Raw genomic sequence first — 21747 nt, 5'->3', positions numbered from 1 at the left:
CCCTCAACAATAGTTCTTTACATCCACAGTTCCTGGTGATGGACCTATGCCCATGTTAGTAACTCTTGGAAAGGTATGACTTTCAGCAGCTGTCCCTGCCACTGCTGCTTGTTCATTATCGCTTGTGACCTGGGATTCACCACATGTGCTGGAAGTAATAAGTAAATTCACAATCACGTATCCATTTTAAATTATACATTTCAACCCACTCTAACAACACTTCCTCACTACGCACAACCCTCCCCTCAGTCGTTTTTGGGCCCCATCGTGTCGCAAAGCAAAACTGTTGTACAAAAATTCTTGAGCACTAGTTAGACCCCAGTTAGAGAACACATTTTGGAAAAATGTTAAGGTCTTATCAAGATAAAGCATTTACACAAATAGCACCAGAGATGAAAGATTTAAGCAACATCAAGAGAAATTTGGGTTGCTCTCCTTAGAGTAGGGATAGTAAGTAAGACATTTTATAGTAATCTTCAACATTATGAATGACTGTGAAATAAAGAGAAACTGTTTCCAGTGACAAAGTTATTGACAATGTAGCACACTCTACCAATTTGGAATGCACTACCTGAAAGGGCAGTTGAAGCAGATTCATTCAGAATTTTCAATATAAAATTGGATAAGCCATTCAAAGGAAAAAATTACTGTTATAGGAAAGAGCGGGGAATTTGGATTAATTCAATGACTGTTCTATAGAGCCATCACAAGCCAGTGGGACAGAATGGCCCTTTGTTGTATTATTTTATGATTCTATGAAAATATCGTAACCAAAAACTTTCAATTTGCATTCATGTATAACTAAAAATAATAGCCAGGTAGAGATAGCAAAAGCAACAGAGTACATGGTGACGCATCATCCTACAGATTTTATTGAACTGTACAAGCAACATAAATGTGATCTCAGTCTTACAAAAGACTATATTAGAACACCCACTGCGTTCTCAAAATACTGCAGATGCTGGAGATCTGAACAAGAAATCTTTCAAAGAAGAATTATGGGACTTGGAACATATCTTGTTTTTTTTCTCCAAAGTTGTGGCCAGAACTTCTGGATTTCTCCAGAATGTTCTGTTTTCATTACTTACTGGATTTTGTCTCATTGCTTGTGCTATCAGCATTTCATATTACCTCGTATTGGTTAAAAAACAAATGGAAAAAAAATCTACAGTGATATAATTGTTTCCCTTCTTTCTCTAGTGGGACTTTACTTACCGAACAAAACTTACAAGGCTGTATATAAAAAAAACAAGAGAAAACTGCACACTGCGCAGGGGGAACTGATTATAATCTATGAACTTTGAAACAATTTTACCTTGAACTGATCGACTGTTTCAAGCTTTTCAAGGTCGGATACCAATCTTACACCATCTTCTAATGTTTTCAAGAATTCTACTTGGAACTGAACCATTTCTCTCAAATTTCCAAAAAGCACATCAAGCTGAAATAGAAACAGCAAACCAAAAACTGATTCACAAAATAATAATAGGTGATTGTTATTTAGCCAGGCCTGTTTGAAAATATATTTCCTTACCTCATCTTGAGTAAGAAAGACTTCTTTCTGCAGAGGTTTCAAATATTTCTCCAAGAGATAATTCAGATCCTATAAACCAAACATTAAACTTTAGGCAGACATACAAGAAATAATTTTCAATCTACTTTCAGTAAAAATTTTCAAGTTTAGAAGTGAGCCTAATTTTACACATTACTGTACTGCATTCAATCTCTTCATAAATCTATACCAAGGTTCCAGCAAAGTTAAGCCAGAACTGCTGCACTTTATTTTTCAAGATTGTAAATTCAGCAATTAACAGATCAAAGCAATATTTGAAGGTAATTCACAACAATTTTCACAATGAGAGTTTCTGCATTATTTCAAACTGATCTTCTTAAAAATATTTTTCAATGTTCACTAAAGGTAAAATATGTTGAAAATATATAACCAAGCTGTGCCTGTGAAGAGAAAAGACAGATTCCTATCTGTACCGTTTATTAAAACCTAAAAAAATTTCTAATAATAAACATATTACATTGGTTGAATTAACATATTTATATCAGAAATACCTGAAATATTACAAGTGCAATCCTGCAACATACAGAACCATTTTACTTCTAAGAAATTAACTTTTAAAACACTGACATGCTCTCATTTTTCTTACAACATTATGTGCAGATCATATAAGTGCACTCAATATTAAGTTACTGTAAAATTGCTTACAATTGAAAAAGAGATGGTCCATCCTGAAAACAGTAGCTAGGTTCAATCTATCTTGACCAAATAAATAGTCATTTTAGCGGATTTTAAATACAACATTTGCAAAAGTATTCAAGCTACTCTCCCACACTTTCAATCCTGCTCTCTTGGAGACAATGACACAGATGTGGACATGGTTCAAGAAATAACTGTGACCTTCCAATGACTTGCAAAGTGGCTATTCTTCATGTGTCAACCCGGTTGTTAAGAACAGACTAATCTACCATGGAGACCGTCAGACAAAAATTTATTTATACATTATCACAATCCACCCACTCAGCGTGCTGTGATCACTGGATAACCATTGAAAAGAGGACCCCTCAGTATTGGCACTCTCCCAACCCACAGACAGTATGCTGATGAGGGAGTCTTTCTGATACCTCAACATCTGTCATTTCACTCATTTAAAGCCTAAAGAACAACATTCTATATGGGGATGTGGAACAAGATAGGCAATTAATTGAAACAGAAGCCTAACTCTAACGTAAATATAAAAATTCAAAGCAGGGTAATAAAGCAAGTGTCATGAAATGACATTTCTTTTTTTTTTAAAAGAAATAGATTCCTGTCACACCTGTATCTGATATTCTTACCTTTACATATGTCTGTTCTGTTTCCACGAGTTCACAAATGACCTTACGTAATTTATCAGCATCAGTGAGTTGTCGAGATGGTACTTGGGGTAAAGAATCTGGAGGCTGTGATGACATGTCCGATGGGCTTAATTCATGCAGACCACGGCAAAATGCTGTTACTTGTTCTGTGCTCTATTGAGGAAAACGAGGAATGAAAGTTTACTTTTAAGATATATTTTGTTCCAAAAAAGCAAGTTTAAACTTACAGTGAATCAGATATTATGACACACAATGCATCATATTATCATAAACTATTTTATACAATTCTCAGCATACAGTAATGCTCAGTAATCTTCCATCATGGTCCTTGGCATGAAGCTGCATGTTAACAACACAACACAATTTAGGTCTCAAAAATTATTTTTGGAATAATCCAATAAATCTTTAGAAAATCTGCAAGGAAAGTAAGGGAAAGAATATAATTTGAGTTGTTAAACAAAGATCACCCATTGCACTATATCAAATGCTCATTGTGGATATAGTCAATCCGAATTCTTTTAGGTAACTTAAGTGAAAAATTTGAATATAAACGGCATTACAGGACCAAAATGGGATTTGTGGCATGGTTGTACACTTCTGGTAAATGTCACACAGGATGCCATATTAGTGAGTGCTTTGAGCAACATCCAAAAGTATCCAGTGTAAGATGATCATGATGTCAACTAACATGTCACGCTGATTTGATGCCAACATCAACATTTTGGCACTCAAAGAAGTAAGGTGAGTAGTAGGGGTTCTCAGGTAGAAGTGATATCTATTGTAGGAGCAATTCTCTATGTGAACTGAAGCCAGGAACAATGGGCTAGTTATCCATGCTTTAGTAAAAATGCCTCACTGACATCTGCCACCTCTGCAGCCAGGGTAAGGACTGCATTGCCAGTGGCCGTGAAAATAACTGTGGTATGAACTTGTGTAAGGTTGGTTCCTTCTCTCCCAGTTCAACAGCCACTGTTGCTCAAGAGAGGTCGATGATGCACTGCAGTCAGACAGAGTACACCACATTTCATAATCACCTGCCAAAGTAGACAAGTACTTTTCACTCTAAGTGTCACATTTAAATTCTGAAAGGATGTATCTCAGCTAGATGAACGTCTTCAACATTCAGCTGCAGCCATTTAACAATGAATCATACAGGTCAACACCTGGTATCTTAGCAACAATTTTGATGTCTTTAATCTGTGTCAATCTCCTGTGCCATCTGCATTTGTATCAATAAGCTCAAAACAGGCTACTGGGCAATGATCTATCTGCTGACTATTTCATGCATGTAATGAAAGTGATGCTGCCACACAAAATGTAGTGGAGCAGATTACTGGGATGCTAAAACAATGCCTCCTGGAATGCTTTGCAGGAACCCTGCAACACAGCAGAAAGCATGTCAACAGTCATGGCAGATTACTGCAGATATTTTCTAATTAACCTATTCAGAGACATTTACACACCTCTGCAGTTGGTTAGACTTAAATCTGGGCCTACTGGTTCAGAGGTACGGACACAACCACTGCACCACAAAAGTCCTCTAGACTGCTACTTACTGCACAATGTTGTCAGGAAGAAAAGAAGCATGGTAAGGTAGAAAGTGCAGATCACAGCCTCTGCTCCATCAGAAAACATTGGACGCTGCCCGTTACACTATTCTTCCCACTTTGGTAGATCGGAATCAGTTGTAGAATGATGTGAAACACTTGATTCAACTGCAGTGCAATTCCATGTTAAGAGATCCAGAATAATTTTAAGTAATGCATACTTGCTTTAACTTGAGATCAACTCTCAGGATTTTGGATCCCCTGCTGAGGCAGGGCACCAACCGCTCAGAAGCTGGATACACATTGCAATCAAGCTAACCACCTGGTAACACAATTCTGGCACACTGCCTAAATTCGAAGACGTGGGTGTGGGTTAATCTCTCTGCTCCTTTTCAAATTTAGCTCCCCAAATTTTCAAGAACAGCAAAGCATGTATTTAAAATGAGAAAATTGTAAAGAAAATTGTATTCTGAAATACAATATATCGTATCAAAAGAAAATAATTGATTGCTGTTTTCTGTATTCCCCCTCCTTGAACTTACCACTTTGTTAAGTCTTGTTTTGTGCTTGAAAGTTGCTCTAAAGATCTATGCTACAATTGCACTTCACAGGAACTCAATTGATTAACCTAAATACTAGGTCTTCAGGGAATCTAAAATTAAAAGTGGCTAGTTTCGACTTGATGCTGTGAATTCTGAAAGAAACACTTCCTATATTGTTCAAGTAAAAATGTTTTTCTTAAAAAGGCATTCCTTGGAGGAGGAGGAAGAGGAAGCAATTTGTGTTAAAAATACTCTAGGCCATGTTGTCATTCTTTTATCAAATTCAAACAGTTTTTGTATACTTTCTGTGATAATATTCTTGAACATTCTTTCGCAGCATTTGTCCTTGGACAATTATAGGAATGTTTTATTTGCGCATTTAAACTTGCCATAGGTCCATTATTGAAAGGTTAAAAATACAATGGATCTTAGCAAGACATGGACCTTGAAAGTAGACTATGGAATACAACTGGGCAAATATTTAATTCATTTTCTTGCAATATCTCTTGCACCATTTTAAGGAAGAACTATCCTTTTTTTTAAGAAACAGGTTTGCGTAACCTCTGAAACAGCAGAGAAGGACTTCTGTAAATCTGCCATCCATTTCACATTCTTTCTTTGTGTTACACTTAAAAGTGTGAAATTCAGCAGAAGAAGATTTCCAGAAACAAAGCTCAGCTTAAGATAGCATTGACCTGCCAAGGAACATTGGGCTGTTTTCAGTTAGAGTCTTTGATGGGTACTAAAGTGCAATGACGATTAGTATTGTGTCGGCTACTTTTCATATTGTCTCTCCCTTCGGGATGTTGTGAACTCTGTGAAAGAGATTTATTACATTGGCTTTGTGACATTAGCGACTCTAATTTAATTGCTTGCCCCCAACAGAAAATTCAACATGAAATAACTTAATGAAAATAGTTTGCATGTTCCTTTGATTTATATCTGCAACCTACTTCTAGTATATGGCCTGAATGAATGGAAGCAATATCAGATACTTCTAACCTACTTTGGGGAGATTGAGACAGTGATGGAAAATTGCGGGGCGCGGGGGGGCATTAAGGGGCCAGGCAGCATGTGAACGTGGTGGGGTGGGAGCATTAAGGGGCCAGGCAGCATGTGAACATGGTGGGGTGGGAGTGGGGAGGAGGGGGTGAAAGACAGCAACTTAACAATGTGTGTAAGTGAAAAATGCTGGCAAACAATCCAAATGTAAAATCTAAACTTGCATGTTTCCAGCAGAATGTGCCTGCAAGACAAAGCTGCCCAAACTCCTATTCCCCTTTTCACAAGGACCATTGATTTTAATCGATACTATTACACAGAAAATATTATGAAAACAAAATTCAAGGTTTCACAAAGAAAAAATCATATTTCAGAACTGTGGCATAGAAAGAGTATGCTGTGACATTAAGAGTGGCAAGGAAATAAATTTGCCAATGGGAAGATTAAAGCTACATCTTATCAACATCAGAAAACAACTGGAAAACTACTGGTATCTCATTAAAAGGGTGGAGGCAAAGGAAATAATTCCAGTAATTATGTTATCAAATTATAGTGACAACTATTCCAGCTAAGATTAATCACTGGTTCAAAAGCCTTCTTTCATCCTTTCCTACATCCTGTTCAAATAGAGAGTTTTATTTCTTTTAAGTTACTTGAATATGCTTGATGGATAATTAATTAAAACATCAAAAATTGAAATAAACTTTCTCCCGTGAAGTTCCAAACTAGATGGTTTAACTCAGTTCTGTTTAATAAATTAACTTTCATCATACTACTTAATTCTTTTGCAGTGTATAAACTAATTCAATAACCCAAGTTGTAAAGCATGATTCGAATGGTCAGAATAATATTACTTCTAAAACAGAAAGGATACTCTTGTGCAATAGTTTATTCTCTGCTCAATTATGTCCTTATATTCTCATTTCAGCACATAATGCAACAAATGGTTGAAAATCTCAAGGCTATTTGGAGGCACTACTGGGCCGAAACCTTGTATATAAAATTTATATTAGTCAATATTCTAATAGGGTCTCCCATAAAACATATCCAAGACCCATTTCCTTAAGGTACAGTGTCTATGAACCCAAAGAATTCCAGATTTTTCAAACCATCCAGTTTTTTGTTCCTGAAGTTTTCAATTCAATAACCCTAAGGAAATGGTAGTTTTCAAATAGTAGAACAACAAAGTCATTCAGCTTTTAACAGAAGCTCTAATACTGTAATATTAACATTAAGACACCTACATATAAAATATCAACTCTTCACTGTTGCATGTGTCTCTTGACAACTTCATTTGATTTTGTCAGTTGAACACAAATTAGAGGAAAATCCCCATCCAGATCTCGGGCAATTAATTTAGACCAATACTTTAGTTGATTGCTGAAGAAATACAGAACTACAGGTGGTCCAAACTTAGATTTGTTGTTCCTATTCCAATAGTTCAGAAGAATATTCAAGATCTGTTGCTACTACTTTAAACAATACATGGCATTCCTTAGTGTCCTAGCCTACATTCTTCCTTCAATTAATGTCACCAAAGAAAAAAATTGATTGTCATTCATCTCAGTGTAGTTTGTGGAATCTTGTTATGTACTGAATCTTACCTATACACATTACACATTCATTTACACTATATAGTTACCGTAATACCAAGTAATTAATTACACATTAATTATTTGCAGACGTTTCAGACAGACATGTGCAAAAATCCAGAAACTGGACCATGGAATGATGGATTTGTGGATTCTTCAACACTCTGTGGTAAGGGAGAGAAAATCAAAATGTATGATGTGAAAGAAAAGACAGAGAGAGAAAGGAAATGTATAAAGGGCTAGGTGCAATTATGGTTGCTATCTTGTTATCATTGTAATCATTCATTATCTGTTTCATGTACATAACACGCTTGAAACTCTGAATGGAAGAGGTTGAAGAATTGGTTATTCAGTACTTTCTGTGGTCCTCTTACAGAGGTCCCTTATAAACTGACTTGGGTCTTGCAGATGGCAGGCAGACACTTCAGAGACAGATGAGTTAGTTGCCACAAAGTTCATGACCTCTGACCTATTCTTCCAAAGTATTTATTTGGCTGGTCTGGCTCAGTTTCTAGTCGGTGGTAACCTCAGGATGTTAAGTGTGGTGGGGATCTAGTCATAGTAATGCCACTGAATTCTCCCTTATTAGAGATAGTCCTTATTTGGCACTTGTATGGTATAAATTTTACTTTGCACTTTGATGTCCAGCTGTGGCAGCAAATCGATGCAGACTCCTTACTTATCTGATGGATTGCAAATGGTGCTGAATATTATGCAATCAGCAGTGAACATCCCCACTTCTGATCAAGTTCAGTGTATCCTAGGACATTGTGGGAAATTAGGAAAGAAATTGTGGGGCGCCTAGAAGGGATATCTGTATCATCTACAGCCATGGATGAGGTGCCGGAGGACTGGAGGGTGGATAATGTTGTGCCTTTGTTTAAGAAAGGCTGCATGGAGAAGTCTGGGAACAATAGATCTGTGAACTTGACATCAGTGGTGGGTAGGTTGCTGGAGAGGATTCTGAGAGATAGGGTACACATGTATTTGGGGAGGCAAGGACCGATTAGGGATAGTCAGCATGGCTTTGTGCATGGAAAATCATATCTCACAAACTTGATTGAGTTTCTTGAGGACGAAACCAAAAAGATTGATGATGGCCGAGCGATAGATATTGTCTACATGGACTTTGGTTAAGCATTTGACAAGGTTCAGAATGGTAGTCTAATTAGTAAAGTTACATCACATGGGATTCAGGGAGAACTTGCCAATTGGATATAAAATTGGCTTGACGTTAAGGAACAGGGAGTGGTAGTGGAAGGTTGTTTTTCTGACCAGAGGTCTGTGACCAGCGGTGCTCCATAGGAATCGGTGCTGGGCCCACTTTTGTTTGTCATTCATATAAACAATTTGGATGAGAATATACGGGGCATGGTTAGTAGGTTTGCGGATGACACCAAAATTGGTGGTATGGTCAACAGCAAGAAGGTTATCTAAGATTACAAAGGTGTCTTGATCAATTGGGCCAATGGGCTGAGGAGTGGCAAATCGAGATTAATTTCGATAAATGTGAGGCATTGCATTTTGGCAAAACAAATAAGGGCAGGAATGAGACAGTTAGTGGTACAGTCCTCAATACTGTTGTTGAACAGAGAGACCTAAGGGTTCAGGTACACAGTTCTTTAAAAGCTGCGTCACAGATAGACTGGGTGTTTAAGAAGGTGTTTAATACACTTGCCTTCATTGCTCAGATCATTGAATACAAGAGTTGGCATGCCATGTTGAGGTTGTGCAGGACATTGTTAAGGCTGCTTTTAAAGTACCGTGTACAATTCTGCTTGCTCTGCTATGGGAAGGATATTTTTAAATTGGAGACAGTTCAGAATAGATCTACCAGTCTGTTGCCGGTAATGAAGGGATTGAGTTATAAGGATAGGCTGGATAATTTGGGACATTTTTTTTAAATGGAGGGTAGGAGGTTGAGGGGTCACCTCACAGAGGTTTATCGGGGGGGCACAGAAATGGCAAATAGCAAAGGTCTTTTCCCAGGATAGGGGAGTGCAAAAATAGGGGGCGTATTTTTAAGGTGCGAGCAGGAAGAGGTGAAAGATTTAAAAGAAACCTGAGGTGCAACTTTTTCCATACAGAGGGTGATTCGTATGTGGAATTAACTGCCAGAGGAAGTGGTAGCAGCAGCTACAGTTGCAACATTTAAAAGAAATTGGGACTGATACATGAATACAAAAGGTTCAGAGGGATACAGGCCAAATACAGGCAAATGGGGCTAGTTTAGTTCGGGAAACTTGATCGGCATGAACTAGTTGGATGGAAGGGTCTGTGTCCATGCTGTCTGACACTGACTGTATGAATCTATAATTCAGATTTTTCTTCTTTCCTCTTACATAGTCACAGGAACAAAACTGGGCCATTTAGTACTTTGAGTCTGCTGTCATTCAATTAGATCATGTTTTATTTGTATTTTAATTCCATTTACGTGCTTTGATTCTTTTTTTGGTCATGCTTTGTACGCTCAGGCAATTAGATTTTCTGGTCTAAAAGGGACAGGCTTGTTTAATACAACTCCACGTTACTGGAAAATAATACATCATAATACTCCTGCTGTTCAAGTAATATGGCATACTAACTTATAGTACAATCCAATGACTGATCGATTGATAATTTATGAAAAATATCAGTGCTGACAGATGCCGCTACTCAGATACCATGTTCCCTCATAGATATAAAACAATTTGAAGTGTTATCTGTTCCCAACCTGCAATTAAAAACTCCGAACAAACCTAACAAGCACGTTCTGATTTCCAATCTCCACTCCACACAGGATAATTCAAGTGAAATCAACTTTCACATGTTTATCTTAACAGTTACATTTGAAACTTTACTGAGCCACAATTCCATTTCAGCAATGTAATACATGGTAGAAATGCATCTGCTCTTATTCTAAAGCAATACTTTCCGTGAGAAAAATCATGAGTGATCTGCTATGTTTAAAAATAAATTTTGAATCTTGTGTATCACACTTGAAAATAACAAAATTATGTAAAGAATTACAGCAAAGGAATTTTTTTCCCATTGATTGCTTAATCCAGTCTCAAAAGAAATTTACAAGCACCTGTTGATCTGCAGAAGTTTTTTGAATAAGGAGTCTCTGATTAATCTTGGACTGTACTTAATTGGATTACTTTCTCCCAGGGACTATTTCAGCAATGATTTTAAAGAGGCAGGCCATTTTAAACATGTCTGTATTTTAAAAATTAGCCTGCAATCTGGTTATGCATGAATGATACACCACTTCTGGTATAAAAATATGGCCTACTTTGATGCTAATCTCATGTACACATAATAAACACATAAACAGGCTTGCAATACCTCTGGCACTTTTAAAAACATGAATTTAACTCTAAATGTTTCATTGATGATGATTGTTCCTTGTGTTCAGCATGTGGAAGAAAATGAAAACTTTAGTTATTCCAGACCTTAAAGAGACTTTTTTTTAATGCCCTGGAAAATTGATTGTTCAGTCCTCAACTTGCTATCATCATTTAGAATGAGAGATTGAAACAACTGGGGTATTCCAGAAATCTTTCAAGGTAGAATCACAATGATCTATAGTATTTATTTACATCATACTTAGCTGACATTTTAGTTCCTGTTACTGGAAAACAGTAAGGGTAAGTATTTCAAGTATCCATAATTTGTTTTACATAAGGAGGTTGTAAAGGACCTTAGTTATGCTAACATTGAATCTTCCTGTTCATTTAAAGCCTATTGAAGAAAATCTATTTCACTAATGGACTAATGGTTGAAATACTCAAATAATAGTGATTTTCTTTTAATGTGTTAAGTATATAGAAAGGATTTCAAAGGCGAACTGTAATCCATTGTTAAAAGGGAGCGCTACCAAAAGTAATTGCTCCACGTGAGTGATTACGGATTCAAATTCAATAAAAACCATAAAAACAAACTGTTTAATGAATCCTTCTTATTATCTCATGTCCAAGGCGTAACTTCAGCAAATGTGACCTGACAGATATAAATTTGTATTTGAGCCATCAAAGCTGACTGCACCATCAAATTTTTCCACATTGATATCAAAAAGAATCATACTGCTTATCATCCCAATTTGCTGTGTTTACAGCTTAATTCCAATTGGATTGGAGCAGCTTCTCTTTCACAAACATTATTGGTAGACTACCAACCAGATTGCGTGGCACATAAGAAAGTTTTAAATTTGGGATCCTCTAAGTACCAAATACAGAATATGTGGAGTAAATGGGTATAACAAGGACACATTTGCACATTTGGGTTCCAAAGAATCTTAATTACCAGTAAACAGAAGCTAAAAGCTACTATGCTGATTTGTCTGGGAGGTAGTCTGAAGGCCAAGGTGGAAAAAAACATAAAAGTTATAGTTTAACTGTTAGAAGGGAAGACAAGGCTGAAAGGTTGAGTGGATAGAAGAATGGTCTGAGGAGGAGAATGTAACAAGAACCTCCACTTAGAGATACAAATTGAGATTACATTTTTTGTAGGAAGCTCAGAGTACTCTTTCCTTTGGTAGAGATTTACAAAAACTGGATTAGAAGTTGTTGGTTTAGTTGACACAGGACCACATACTTGGGCTAAAGTTTATGTAGCTACCTGGAAAAAAGTTATGAAATAGGGATGCGACACTGAGGTCTTTGCTCCTGCCAAGGTTAGAATTTATCAAGGACACTTTCTGGTGGGGCATTTGTCAGGAGAGTTACGAGCAGAGCACTTGCTGGGATAGTGCTTGCCAGGAGTAGGGAACTTGCAATGAAGTTAATATTTTAATTAGACATTGCCAGGTGATGAGTATTTGTCAGAAGTGAGGGTATGCTCCAAGAACCCAGTATTACAGATCAGTGGATCCAGCACAAGACAGGATTTCCATGACAAAATTATTGAGTGTGTGTGAGAGACAGAGAAAAAGAGTGTGAGAGAGGGAGTGTGTGTGAGTGAGAGAGAGAGAGTGACAGAGAGAGCGAGAGATAGAAAGTGAGAGTGAGAAACTCAGATAGAGTGAGATAGAGAGAGAGAACATAGGAATCATGCAGCTGTATAGCACAGAAACAGACCCTTCAGTTTAACTCCTCCATGCTGACCAGATATCCTAAATTAATCTAGTCCCATTTGCTAGCATATGGCCGATATCCCTCAAAACCCTTCCTATTCATACACCCTATCCAGATACCTTTTAAATCTTGTGATTGTACCAGCCTCCACCAGTTCCTCTGGCAGCTCATTTCATACTCGCACCACCATTTGCATGAAAAAGTTGCACCTTAAGTCCCATTTTAAATCTTTCCCCTCTCACCTTAAACCTACGCCCGCTAGTTACAGTAGACAACTGTGAAGTTAGAGCTTACGTAATTCAGGCAGATTGGAAACTTTAGTCTGCAATATTTTGGATTGAAAAAGGATTAACAGAGGTTAAGCCTTACAGTTGCTAAGAGATTTATGTGTAACTTAAGAGTTTAGTTCATGAAGTTAAAATCTTGAAGGATATTATGGTCAAGAGGTCAGGTTCAAGGAAAGAAGCAGACAAAATCCCAGACATCCTGTAATGCTTGGGAAAGACAAACCAACATGCGTGCCATACCATAACTGGTGAAGTGTTAAGCATCAATCTTTAATATCCTATAAACCTTGTTAATTTTCATTTTAAATTAGCACTTCTTTCCAATACAGTTATTCTTCGAAAAGAATGCTCTTACGCTGGGGTTTATATAGAATCAAAAACTCTGCATTAGGTGGACATTTTAAGATTAACCATTGTTGTTCTAAGCATTCTACATTCTGTTTTGAATCAGAGGTAGACCCATAGATCATAAGGCCATAAGATATAAGACAAGAATTAGGCCATTTAGCCCATCAAGTCTGTTCTGCCATTTGATCACGGCTGATATATTTCTCAAACCCATTCTCCTGCCTCCCCCCTGCAACGTTTCATTGCCTTACCAATCAAGAACTCATCTTCCTATGTCTTAAAGAGGTTCAATGACTTGACCTCCATAGGCTTCTGGGTCAATGGGTTCTACTGATTCTCCACTTTCTGGCTGAAGAAATTTATCCTCATTTCAGTTCTAAAGGATTGTTCCTTCACTGAGGCTATGCCCTTGGGTTCTAGTCTATCCTACTGGTGGAAACATCTTCTCCATATCCAGTTTATCCAGGCATCTCGGCAGTCTCTAAGTTTCAATTAGATCCCTACCCATCCTTCCAAACTACATCTAGTACAGACTCAGAGTCTTCAACTGCCCCTCATATGACAAGCTCTTCATCTCCAGGATTATTTTTGTATTCCTCCTTTCAACCCCCTCCAAGTCCAGTGCATCCTTCCTTAGATACAGTGCCCATCTTGGCTGCTCATGAAGCTCAGCTTTGGGCAGCCAGATCTGTCCTCAGTCTGTTGCACTTAGCATGCCGCTATTGACATGCTACAAAGAATCATCAGAACAGGAGTAAGTTCTTTAGCTAATTAAGCCTGCCCCAATATTCTAGATCATGGCTAATCATCTCCTCAATGCTATTTTGACATCTCAAGGTCAATAGTCTTGAGAAATTTATCAATTTCTGTCTTGATTCCAAAGATTGTTCTTCCACAGCATTCTGGAGCAGAAAATTCTAATGACTCATGACTCTGAGTGAAGAAATTCCTCCTCATCAATGTCTTAAAATGCCTGCCCTTTATCCAGTGATTATGTCCCCTGGTTCTAAAGTCATCAGCCATGGGAAATATCTTGTCTATATTCACCCTGTCATTTAAGTTTCAATAAGGCTATTTTTCATTCTTTAAAACTCTAACACTCCTAGTTTCCTCACTCTCTCCTGAAAAGACAATCCTGCCACCCCAAGGCTCAATCTGGTGAAATTCCATTGTATTACCTCAAAGGGAAGTATATCCTTTCTTAGAAAAGGAGACTAAAATTGTACACAATACTCCAGATAAGGTCTGACGAAGGCTTTATAAACTGGAGCAAGACATCTTTACTTCTGTAGTCAAATCCCCTTGAAATGAATGCTAGCATACAGTTTGCCCAATTGTTTGCTGCACCTGCATGATGGCTTTTAGCAATTCATGGACGAGACATCCCAGATCATCTGGACATCAGCATTTTCCAAGGTCTCACCATTTGAGAAATAGTCAACATTTCTGTTTTTCACACCAAACTGAATAACCTCAGACTTCTCTACACAATATTCCATTTGCCATGTTCTAACCCATTCACTTGGTATGTTCAAGTACTCCTGAATCTTCCTTGTACCCTCCTGAGAACATATGCTCCCACCTAATTTTGTGTCATTAGCAGGTATAGAAATACTACATCTGGTTCCCATACCCAAATCATTTATAGATTGTTAACAGTTGTGGACCCAGCTCTGGCCCTTAAAGTATCCCACTACTAACAGCCTGTCATCCTGAGAATGATCCATTTATTCCTATGTTCTACTATTTATCTAATAACCAATTCTCAACGCATATTATTATACCTTTCTCCATCCCACAATCCCGCGCAATCTAATTTTATTTTCTAACCTTCTGAGTGGGTCTTTATCAAAAGCACTCTGAAAAGCCAAATAGACCACATTCACAGGTTCTTATTTGTAAATGTGATTTCCTGTTCATAGATCCATGTTGACTGTCTAATTTTGTTTTTTTTCCAAAATGTTCACCTATCACATTGTTTTTTTTTAATAGAATATTACAATTTCCTTATTAGTGATGAAGAGCAGTCTAATTAAGAACCAGCTGAAAGAGGATCCTCATTAAGTGGTTGAGCTAACCCCTTGGTTTTGGTGGCATACAAATCCAATTAGCCTTGGACTGAGTGCATGCATTTGTTAGGTAAGAAAATATCTAAATCTTTAGCTTATACAAACCTAAGTCAGCCTATAATTGGCAATGAATTGAAATCTGCAGTTTAAAACTCTGTAGTTGTGAGCTTTGAGCAGGCATATTTGCAAAAACATGTATTGAAAGAACAGCCTAATTAAGAACGGGCCAAAACTGGATTTTCATTAACTGAGTGAGCTAGATCAGTTTTGTTGGGAGTATATATAGTGTGCCAACTTAATACAACTTAGCATTTGAGAGTGACTTGTAATAAAGTGCAATGCATTAAATGTCTAAACGAGGAGGGAGGGAGTTTGGTTGCTTTTACCGAAAGATAAAGCAGCTGACAGGGGAATAGGATTGGTAAGTTTTTTTTAAAAGGTGCTCAGTTTGTGTTTAAATCTCTAGTCTATTTTCCTCTTTTTCTGAAATGAACTTGTTAGATATAAGATTGCTGCTCATGTATAAAAAGGAAATTTTTTTTTAAAAGTGCTCACAGTGGTGATTGTTCAAGTGTAAAGAACAGAGATACCAGAGTGTTTTAATTAATGACCAAAATAAAATCTGTTAGAGATGTATTATAATTGCAACATATGTGGGCTGCTGGATACCAAAGTGACCCATAGTAAACAGATCTGTAGCAAGCTTTTGCAATTTGTGCAACTATGGATTGGAGTCGATGACCTGGAGCTCTGGACATTGCACCGCTTCACAGCAACTGAATATTCAGACATATGTGAGTTTTCAAATGGACAGGAAGAAAGGGAAGGCTGGTTGGGTAGTTTTGTTAGTTTGAGATGGAATAAGAATGACAGTAAAAAATGAATTAGGATCAAATGATACAGAATCTGAGTAAATAACAAAGTAGAACTTAGCACTTGGTTTGCGAGGTAAGAAATTTGGAAGCGAATAATTACATAGGGATAAGGCAAAATTGTCTAGAGTGGACTAGGAAAGGAGTTTAGCAAAAAAAAGTTTGAGGAAATATTTAAAAGAAATAAACATGATAACTATCATTAGAGAAAAGGTACTTGGGAAACTAATGTGGTTAAAGGGTTGTAGGATTTCAAAGGAAACAGCTACAGTGATTGGATGGACTGGAAGCAATCTACCAAAAATTCTAACATTCTGGAAATATCACAAAGGTTTGAAAACTGCCAATGTAACATCCTTATTCAAAAATGGAGACGGACATAAACAAGTAAATATAGATTAACATCATTTACTGGGGAAATGTTAGTCCATCATAAAAGATGTAATAATAGAGCATTAGAAATATATCGTATGATCAAGCAGAGTCATCATGGCTTCATGAACGGAAATCATTCCTAACAAATTTATAAGCTCTTTTGGAGGTAACAAGCAGGATAGAGAAAGGAGAACCAGTAGAGATAACATATCTGGATTTCCAAAAGATGTTCAATAATGCAACACACATAAGGCTACTTAAGATAAGAATGCATGTAGTTGTGGGTATTATGGGTTAGCATGGATAGAGGATTGGCCAACTAATAGAAGAGTAAGGATAAAGAGATCATTTTCAAGATGGCAGACAGTAACTAGTGCAGGAACCAGTGCTGAGGCTACAATTATTTACAATATATTAATGACATGGCTGACAAAAATGAATGTATTACTGCCAAGTTTGTACAAGGCATAAAAATACGTGGGAAGGCTTAGTAGTGAAAAGGAAACAGTCTACAGAGGGATGCAGGCAGGTTGAGAGAAAAGGTCAAAACTTGACAAATCCTTTATTCATTCATGGGATGAGGGTGTCACTGGCTTGGCTGCACTTATTGCCCATCCCTAATTGTCCAGAGTCAACCACATTGCTGTGGGTCTGGAGTCACATGTAGGCCAGACCAGGTATGGACGGCAGTTTCCTTGCCTAAAGGACATTAGAGAACCAGATGGGTTTTTCCTGACAATTAACAATGGATTCATGGTCATCATTAGACTCTTAATTCCAGATATTTATTGAATTCAAATTCCACCATCTGCCATGGCAGGATTCGAACCCAGGTTCCCAGAGCATTATCTGGGTCTTTGCATTAACAGTCCAGCAATAATACCACGAGGCCATCACCTCCCCCAACATACAAGTAAACATAAATACAATATAACGCGGGAAATTGTGAGTTTGAAAACTTTGGCAGAAAGAATAGAAGAGTTAAATATTATTTAAATGGGAACAACAGAGGAATTTGGTCGTCTTCATGCATAAATCAGAAAAAGCTAACACCCAAGTTTACCAGATATGTCAGAAGACCAAGGTAATGAGGTATAAAAATGGAGGTCTTGCTGTATAAGACACTGCACAGACAACATAACTTAGAACTTGAATACTGTGAACAATTTTGGTCTCCTTATCAAAAGAAAGATATTGGAAGCAGTCCAGAGAAAACTTGCTAGGTTGGTTTTGGGTATAAAAGGGACTGTCTTGTGAGGAAAGGTTGAATAGGTTAGGCTTATACACATTGGAGTTGAGAAGAATGAGGAGACCTTCTTGAAATATACCAGGCTGAGAGGGGGCTAGAAGGGGTAGGTGTATAGAAGTTACTTTCTCTCGTAGAATAGTCTAGCGTCAGAGGGTGCAATCTCACAGTAAGGGAGCGTCCATTTAAGACAGAGAGGAGGAGGAGGAGGAATTTCTTCTCAGAGGTTAGTGAAGCTGTGGAATTCTTTACCACAAAGGACTGTCAATGTAGGGTCATTAAGTGTATTCAACGCTGAGATAGACAAATTTTTAATCAGTAAGGGGATCAAGGGTTATTTGGATAAGGCAAGAAAATGAAGTTGAGGATTATCAGATCTGCCATGAGCTCATTGAATGGGGGAGTGGATTGAGAGGCAGAATGGAATACTTTTTTGTTCTTACACCTTATGGTCTAACTAACGTGTCTATGGTTCTCCATTCTCCCTTATCTTCCTCCTTAAACAGTTGGATTACATTTGCTATTTTGCATTCTGCTAGATCCTAGTTTCAGAATGAAGTATGATGGATTCAAACTTAATGGAAAATTCCATCACATTATAATCATCATTTCCCAAAGGTTACAATGTAGCAAGGTTATTAATTAGCCCTTCCTCATTAAACAGCACAACACCAAATCCAAAATAATTCTAGCCCAAGCTGGCACCTCTATATAATGTTTCAGATACCCATATTGTACACACTCCAAGAATTAATCCTCCAGAGCATTAGTGTTAGCTTCGTTAATTCAGGTCTAAATACAAACTGAAGTCACCAATTACTACTGTAATATCTTCATTACACACACTCTAATTTCTTCATTCAGCGCATGCTTAACAATAGGGCTGCACGGTGGTTCAGTGGTTAACACTGCTGCCTCACAGCGCCAGGGACCCGTGTTCGATTCCACCCTCGGGTGACTGTCTGTGTGGAGTTTGCACATTCTCCCTGTGTCTGCATGGGTTTCCTCTGGGTGCTCCGGTTTCCTCCCACAGTCCAAAGATGTGCAGGTTAGGTTGGTTGGCTATGCTAAATTGCCCATAGTGTCGAGGGTGGGAAATGCAGGGATAGGGTAGGGGGTGGGTCTGGGTGGGATGCTCTTCAGAGGGGCTGTGTGGGCTCGACGGGCTGAATGGCCTGCTTCTACACTGTAGGGATTCCATGAATAGAACGGTGAGCTATAAACAACTCCTACCAATGTTTGCTTCCCCCACTGTTTCTCAGCTCAACCCAAATGGATTCTACATTTTGATCATTCCATCAAAGATCCTCTTGTACTAATATATTAACTTCATTCCTCACCTCCATTTCCTTTTTAAGGTGCAGAACTGGATGAATACAGCAGGCCAAGCAGCATCATAGGAGCAGAAAGGCTGACGTTTCAGGCCTAGACCCTTCATCAGAAATGGGGGAGGGGAAGGGGGTTCTGAAATAAATAGGGAGGGGGAGAGGCAGATAGAAGATGGATAGAGGAGAGGATAGGTGGAGAGGAAACAGACAGGTCGAAGAGGCGGGGATGGAGGCAGTAAAGGTGTGTGTAGGTGGGGAGTTAGGGAGGGGATAGGTCAGTCCAGGGAGGACGGACAGGTCAAGGGGGCGGGCTGAGGCTAGTAGGTAGGAGATGGGGGTGCGGCTTGAGGTGGGAGGAGGGGATAGGTGGGAGGAAGAACAAGGAGGATAATATGGGCAATACAAACTGGTGGCTTTTCTGCAGAACCAATCTGGTTGAGTTACATTTGAGTGAATATGAAGAAGTGCAAATCCAGTGAATGACTAGTGAAGATCATGGATCTGCCTATAGACCTTTATGAAACCAGAAGAAATAGTAACGGGTACATTAACGCATGCAGAGCATTTTCTTACTGCACTGGTACCTGTAAAACACATGGGGTACTTTTGTGATATAAGGCCTCAACTTGATTTTATAATGAGCTTCTGGCCTATTTCTGATATTAGACTTTGCTGTCATCTAAAACTTCAATTAAAATGGAGGATAACGGAATGACATCAGGGAACAGTCAGAAAATCTGCCTTATTGTGTGTATCTCTTTCTCATTGCCTGTCATTAGAAAGTTCATATTTCTTTAAAAATAAAATATGGTTGCACATTAGGATATTTGTCTCAAGGAAACTTTCTACAAGATCACTTGGGCCATCTTGTACATCACAATTTTCTCAGTGTCTCGCATATGTTTGTCAATTTTGATCCTTTGCTCATTTTGTCCCTTTGCTTATTTTGCCTACTCTTGACTGCTATGATGCCGACTTTGATTAACTATTAAGAGTCAGAGCTTGGAATTTGAGAAAAGTTAAAATGCTGACTGACGAGTCTAAACAAGCAAAAACACTACTAATGCAGAATCAATGCAGAAATACTTTTAGTGCATGCATCAAAGATTATTCTCAATCCATTAATGCTTACACATAAAACCATTCTTATACATGTTCATACTAATTAACTCTTTTGAGGCCAAATTACCATTTCCACTGGTATAACACAGCGGAATTGTATTACAGGTAGATGTAAATTATACACTAATTATAATTTTCAGTTTAGTATGCCAGTTTAAAAGTTGTGTCACAACCTGATGCACAAAGTTCACCTTTACTTAAAGCACACATCAAAATTCATAAATGTACAACAGAGAATAGGAATTTCGTTTTCTATTATTTGTTCACGGGATGAGGGCATCGCTGGCCAGGCAGCATTTAGTGCCCATCCCTAATTGCCCAGAGGGCAGTTAAGAGTCAACCACATTGCTGTGGGTCTGGAATCACATGTAGGCCAGACCAGGTAAGGATGTTTTCTTCCCTAAAAGGACATTAGGAATAACATGAGTTGAAAGTATAAATAATAAAGACAAACGAGGGAAAAGACAAGCATAAACACAAAATTCAACTACCTGCACAATACAATTAGGGAGAAAGAAAACTAAACAAAATGGTTGAAATAGTTGAGTGGCAGGAAGGTTCTGCATTCTATTGCATGACCTCTTTTTAATATGAAGTTGAACTGCATCATTCTCACCTACAGGTTTTGTAACCTAGCAACACCTTAATAATATGCAAGCTTCAGCTGCAAAAAAAACTGGCATACTGTAACCTTTTTTACTTAAATTTCCTACACCACCAACAATTTTCTGTTTGAGTAGGACAAGCAGACTATTACTGTTAGTATTTTTTTTATGATTATTCATTCCTGGGATGTAGGCATTGCTGGCAACCTAGTTACTTGAGACTTGATGCAATAGACCTCTTCAAAGTGAAGCAGAGAGTTAATCACGCTGTTGTGGGACTGGAGTACCATACAGTTCAGACTGATTAGGCACTTTAGGTCTGCTTCATAGGAACATAGATTTACAATCCTGAAAGAGGCCAGTTGGTCCATCATATCATGTTAGCCACAGAAGGGCTATCTAGTCTAAACTCACCATCCATTTCTTGGTCCTTAATATTGTGGATTATGAAACCTCAAATGCATATAAAGTGTTTTTTCTTAAAGCAATGAGAGTTTCAACCTCTGCTATCTCTTCAGGCAGTGAGTGGCAGACTCCCACAACACCAGGTGGAAAAAACCTCAACTCTCCTCATACACTTGTACCTATTACTCCCAATTTATGCTCCAGTTTTGGACCTCTTTGCCAAACAAAATAGGTCTTTCCTTTCCAGACTATGTAGGCCCTTAAATTTCATTCAACTTAATTAAAACTCCCATCAATCTTCTCTGTTCCAAAGGAAACAACAACAGCAATCCAATTTTCCAACATATCTAAATTTCTTTCTTACAGAACATTATCAACCAGTTGGGTTTGTACAACAATTCAACAGCTACATGGACACTACTTATTCCAAAATTTTGTTTCAAGTTCAAACCCCTTGGTGGAATTTAAATTCTGTTTCTGAATTA

The 21747-nt window shown here is 37.9% G+C and overlaps 1 protein-coding gene across 10 annotated transcripts in view; it reads right to left on the bottom strand.

Annotated features, from left to right (window-relative positions):
- The window catches only part of tiam1b (TIAM Rac1 associated GEF 1b), a 253760-nt gene that overhangs the window by 33854 nt on the left and 198159 nt on the right, over positions 1 to 21747 (bottom strand). For 8 of the 10 annotated variants that reach the window (XM_048602862.1, XM_048602859.1, XM_048602863.1 and 5 more), the window contains 3 exons: positions 2848 to 3021; positions 1535 to 1603; positions 1316 to 1441 (listed from right to left, as the gene is read on the bottom strand). In XM_048602862.1, coding sequence (XP_048458819.1) covers positions 1316 to 1441; positions 1535 to 1603; positions 2848 to 3021 — 369 coding nt within the window. Of the gene's footprint in view, positions 1 to 1315; positions 1442 to 1534; positions 1604 to 2847; positions 3022 to 4424; positions 4444 to 4957; positions 5031 to 21747 lie in introns of those variants that run through there. The other 2 variants (XM_048602866.1, XM_048602868.1) reach the window with 2 other exon arrangements.

Source organism: Rhincodon typus, chromosome 11 (genome assembly GCF_021869965.1).
Source record: "Rhincodon typus isolate 14 chromosome 11, sRhiTyp1.1, whole genome shotgun sequence".
Classification (NCBI taxonomy): Eukaryota; Metazoa; Chordata; class Chondrichthyes; order Orectolobiformes; family Rhincodontidae; genus Rhincodon; species Rhincodon typus.
The sequence above is the reverse complement of the archived record's forward strand: the minus strand, read 5'-3'. Positions and strand labels throughout refer to the sequence as shown.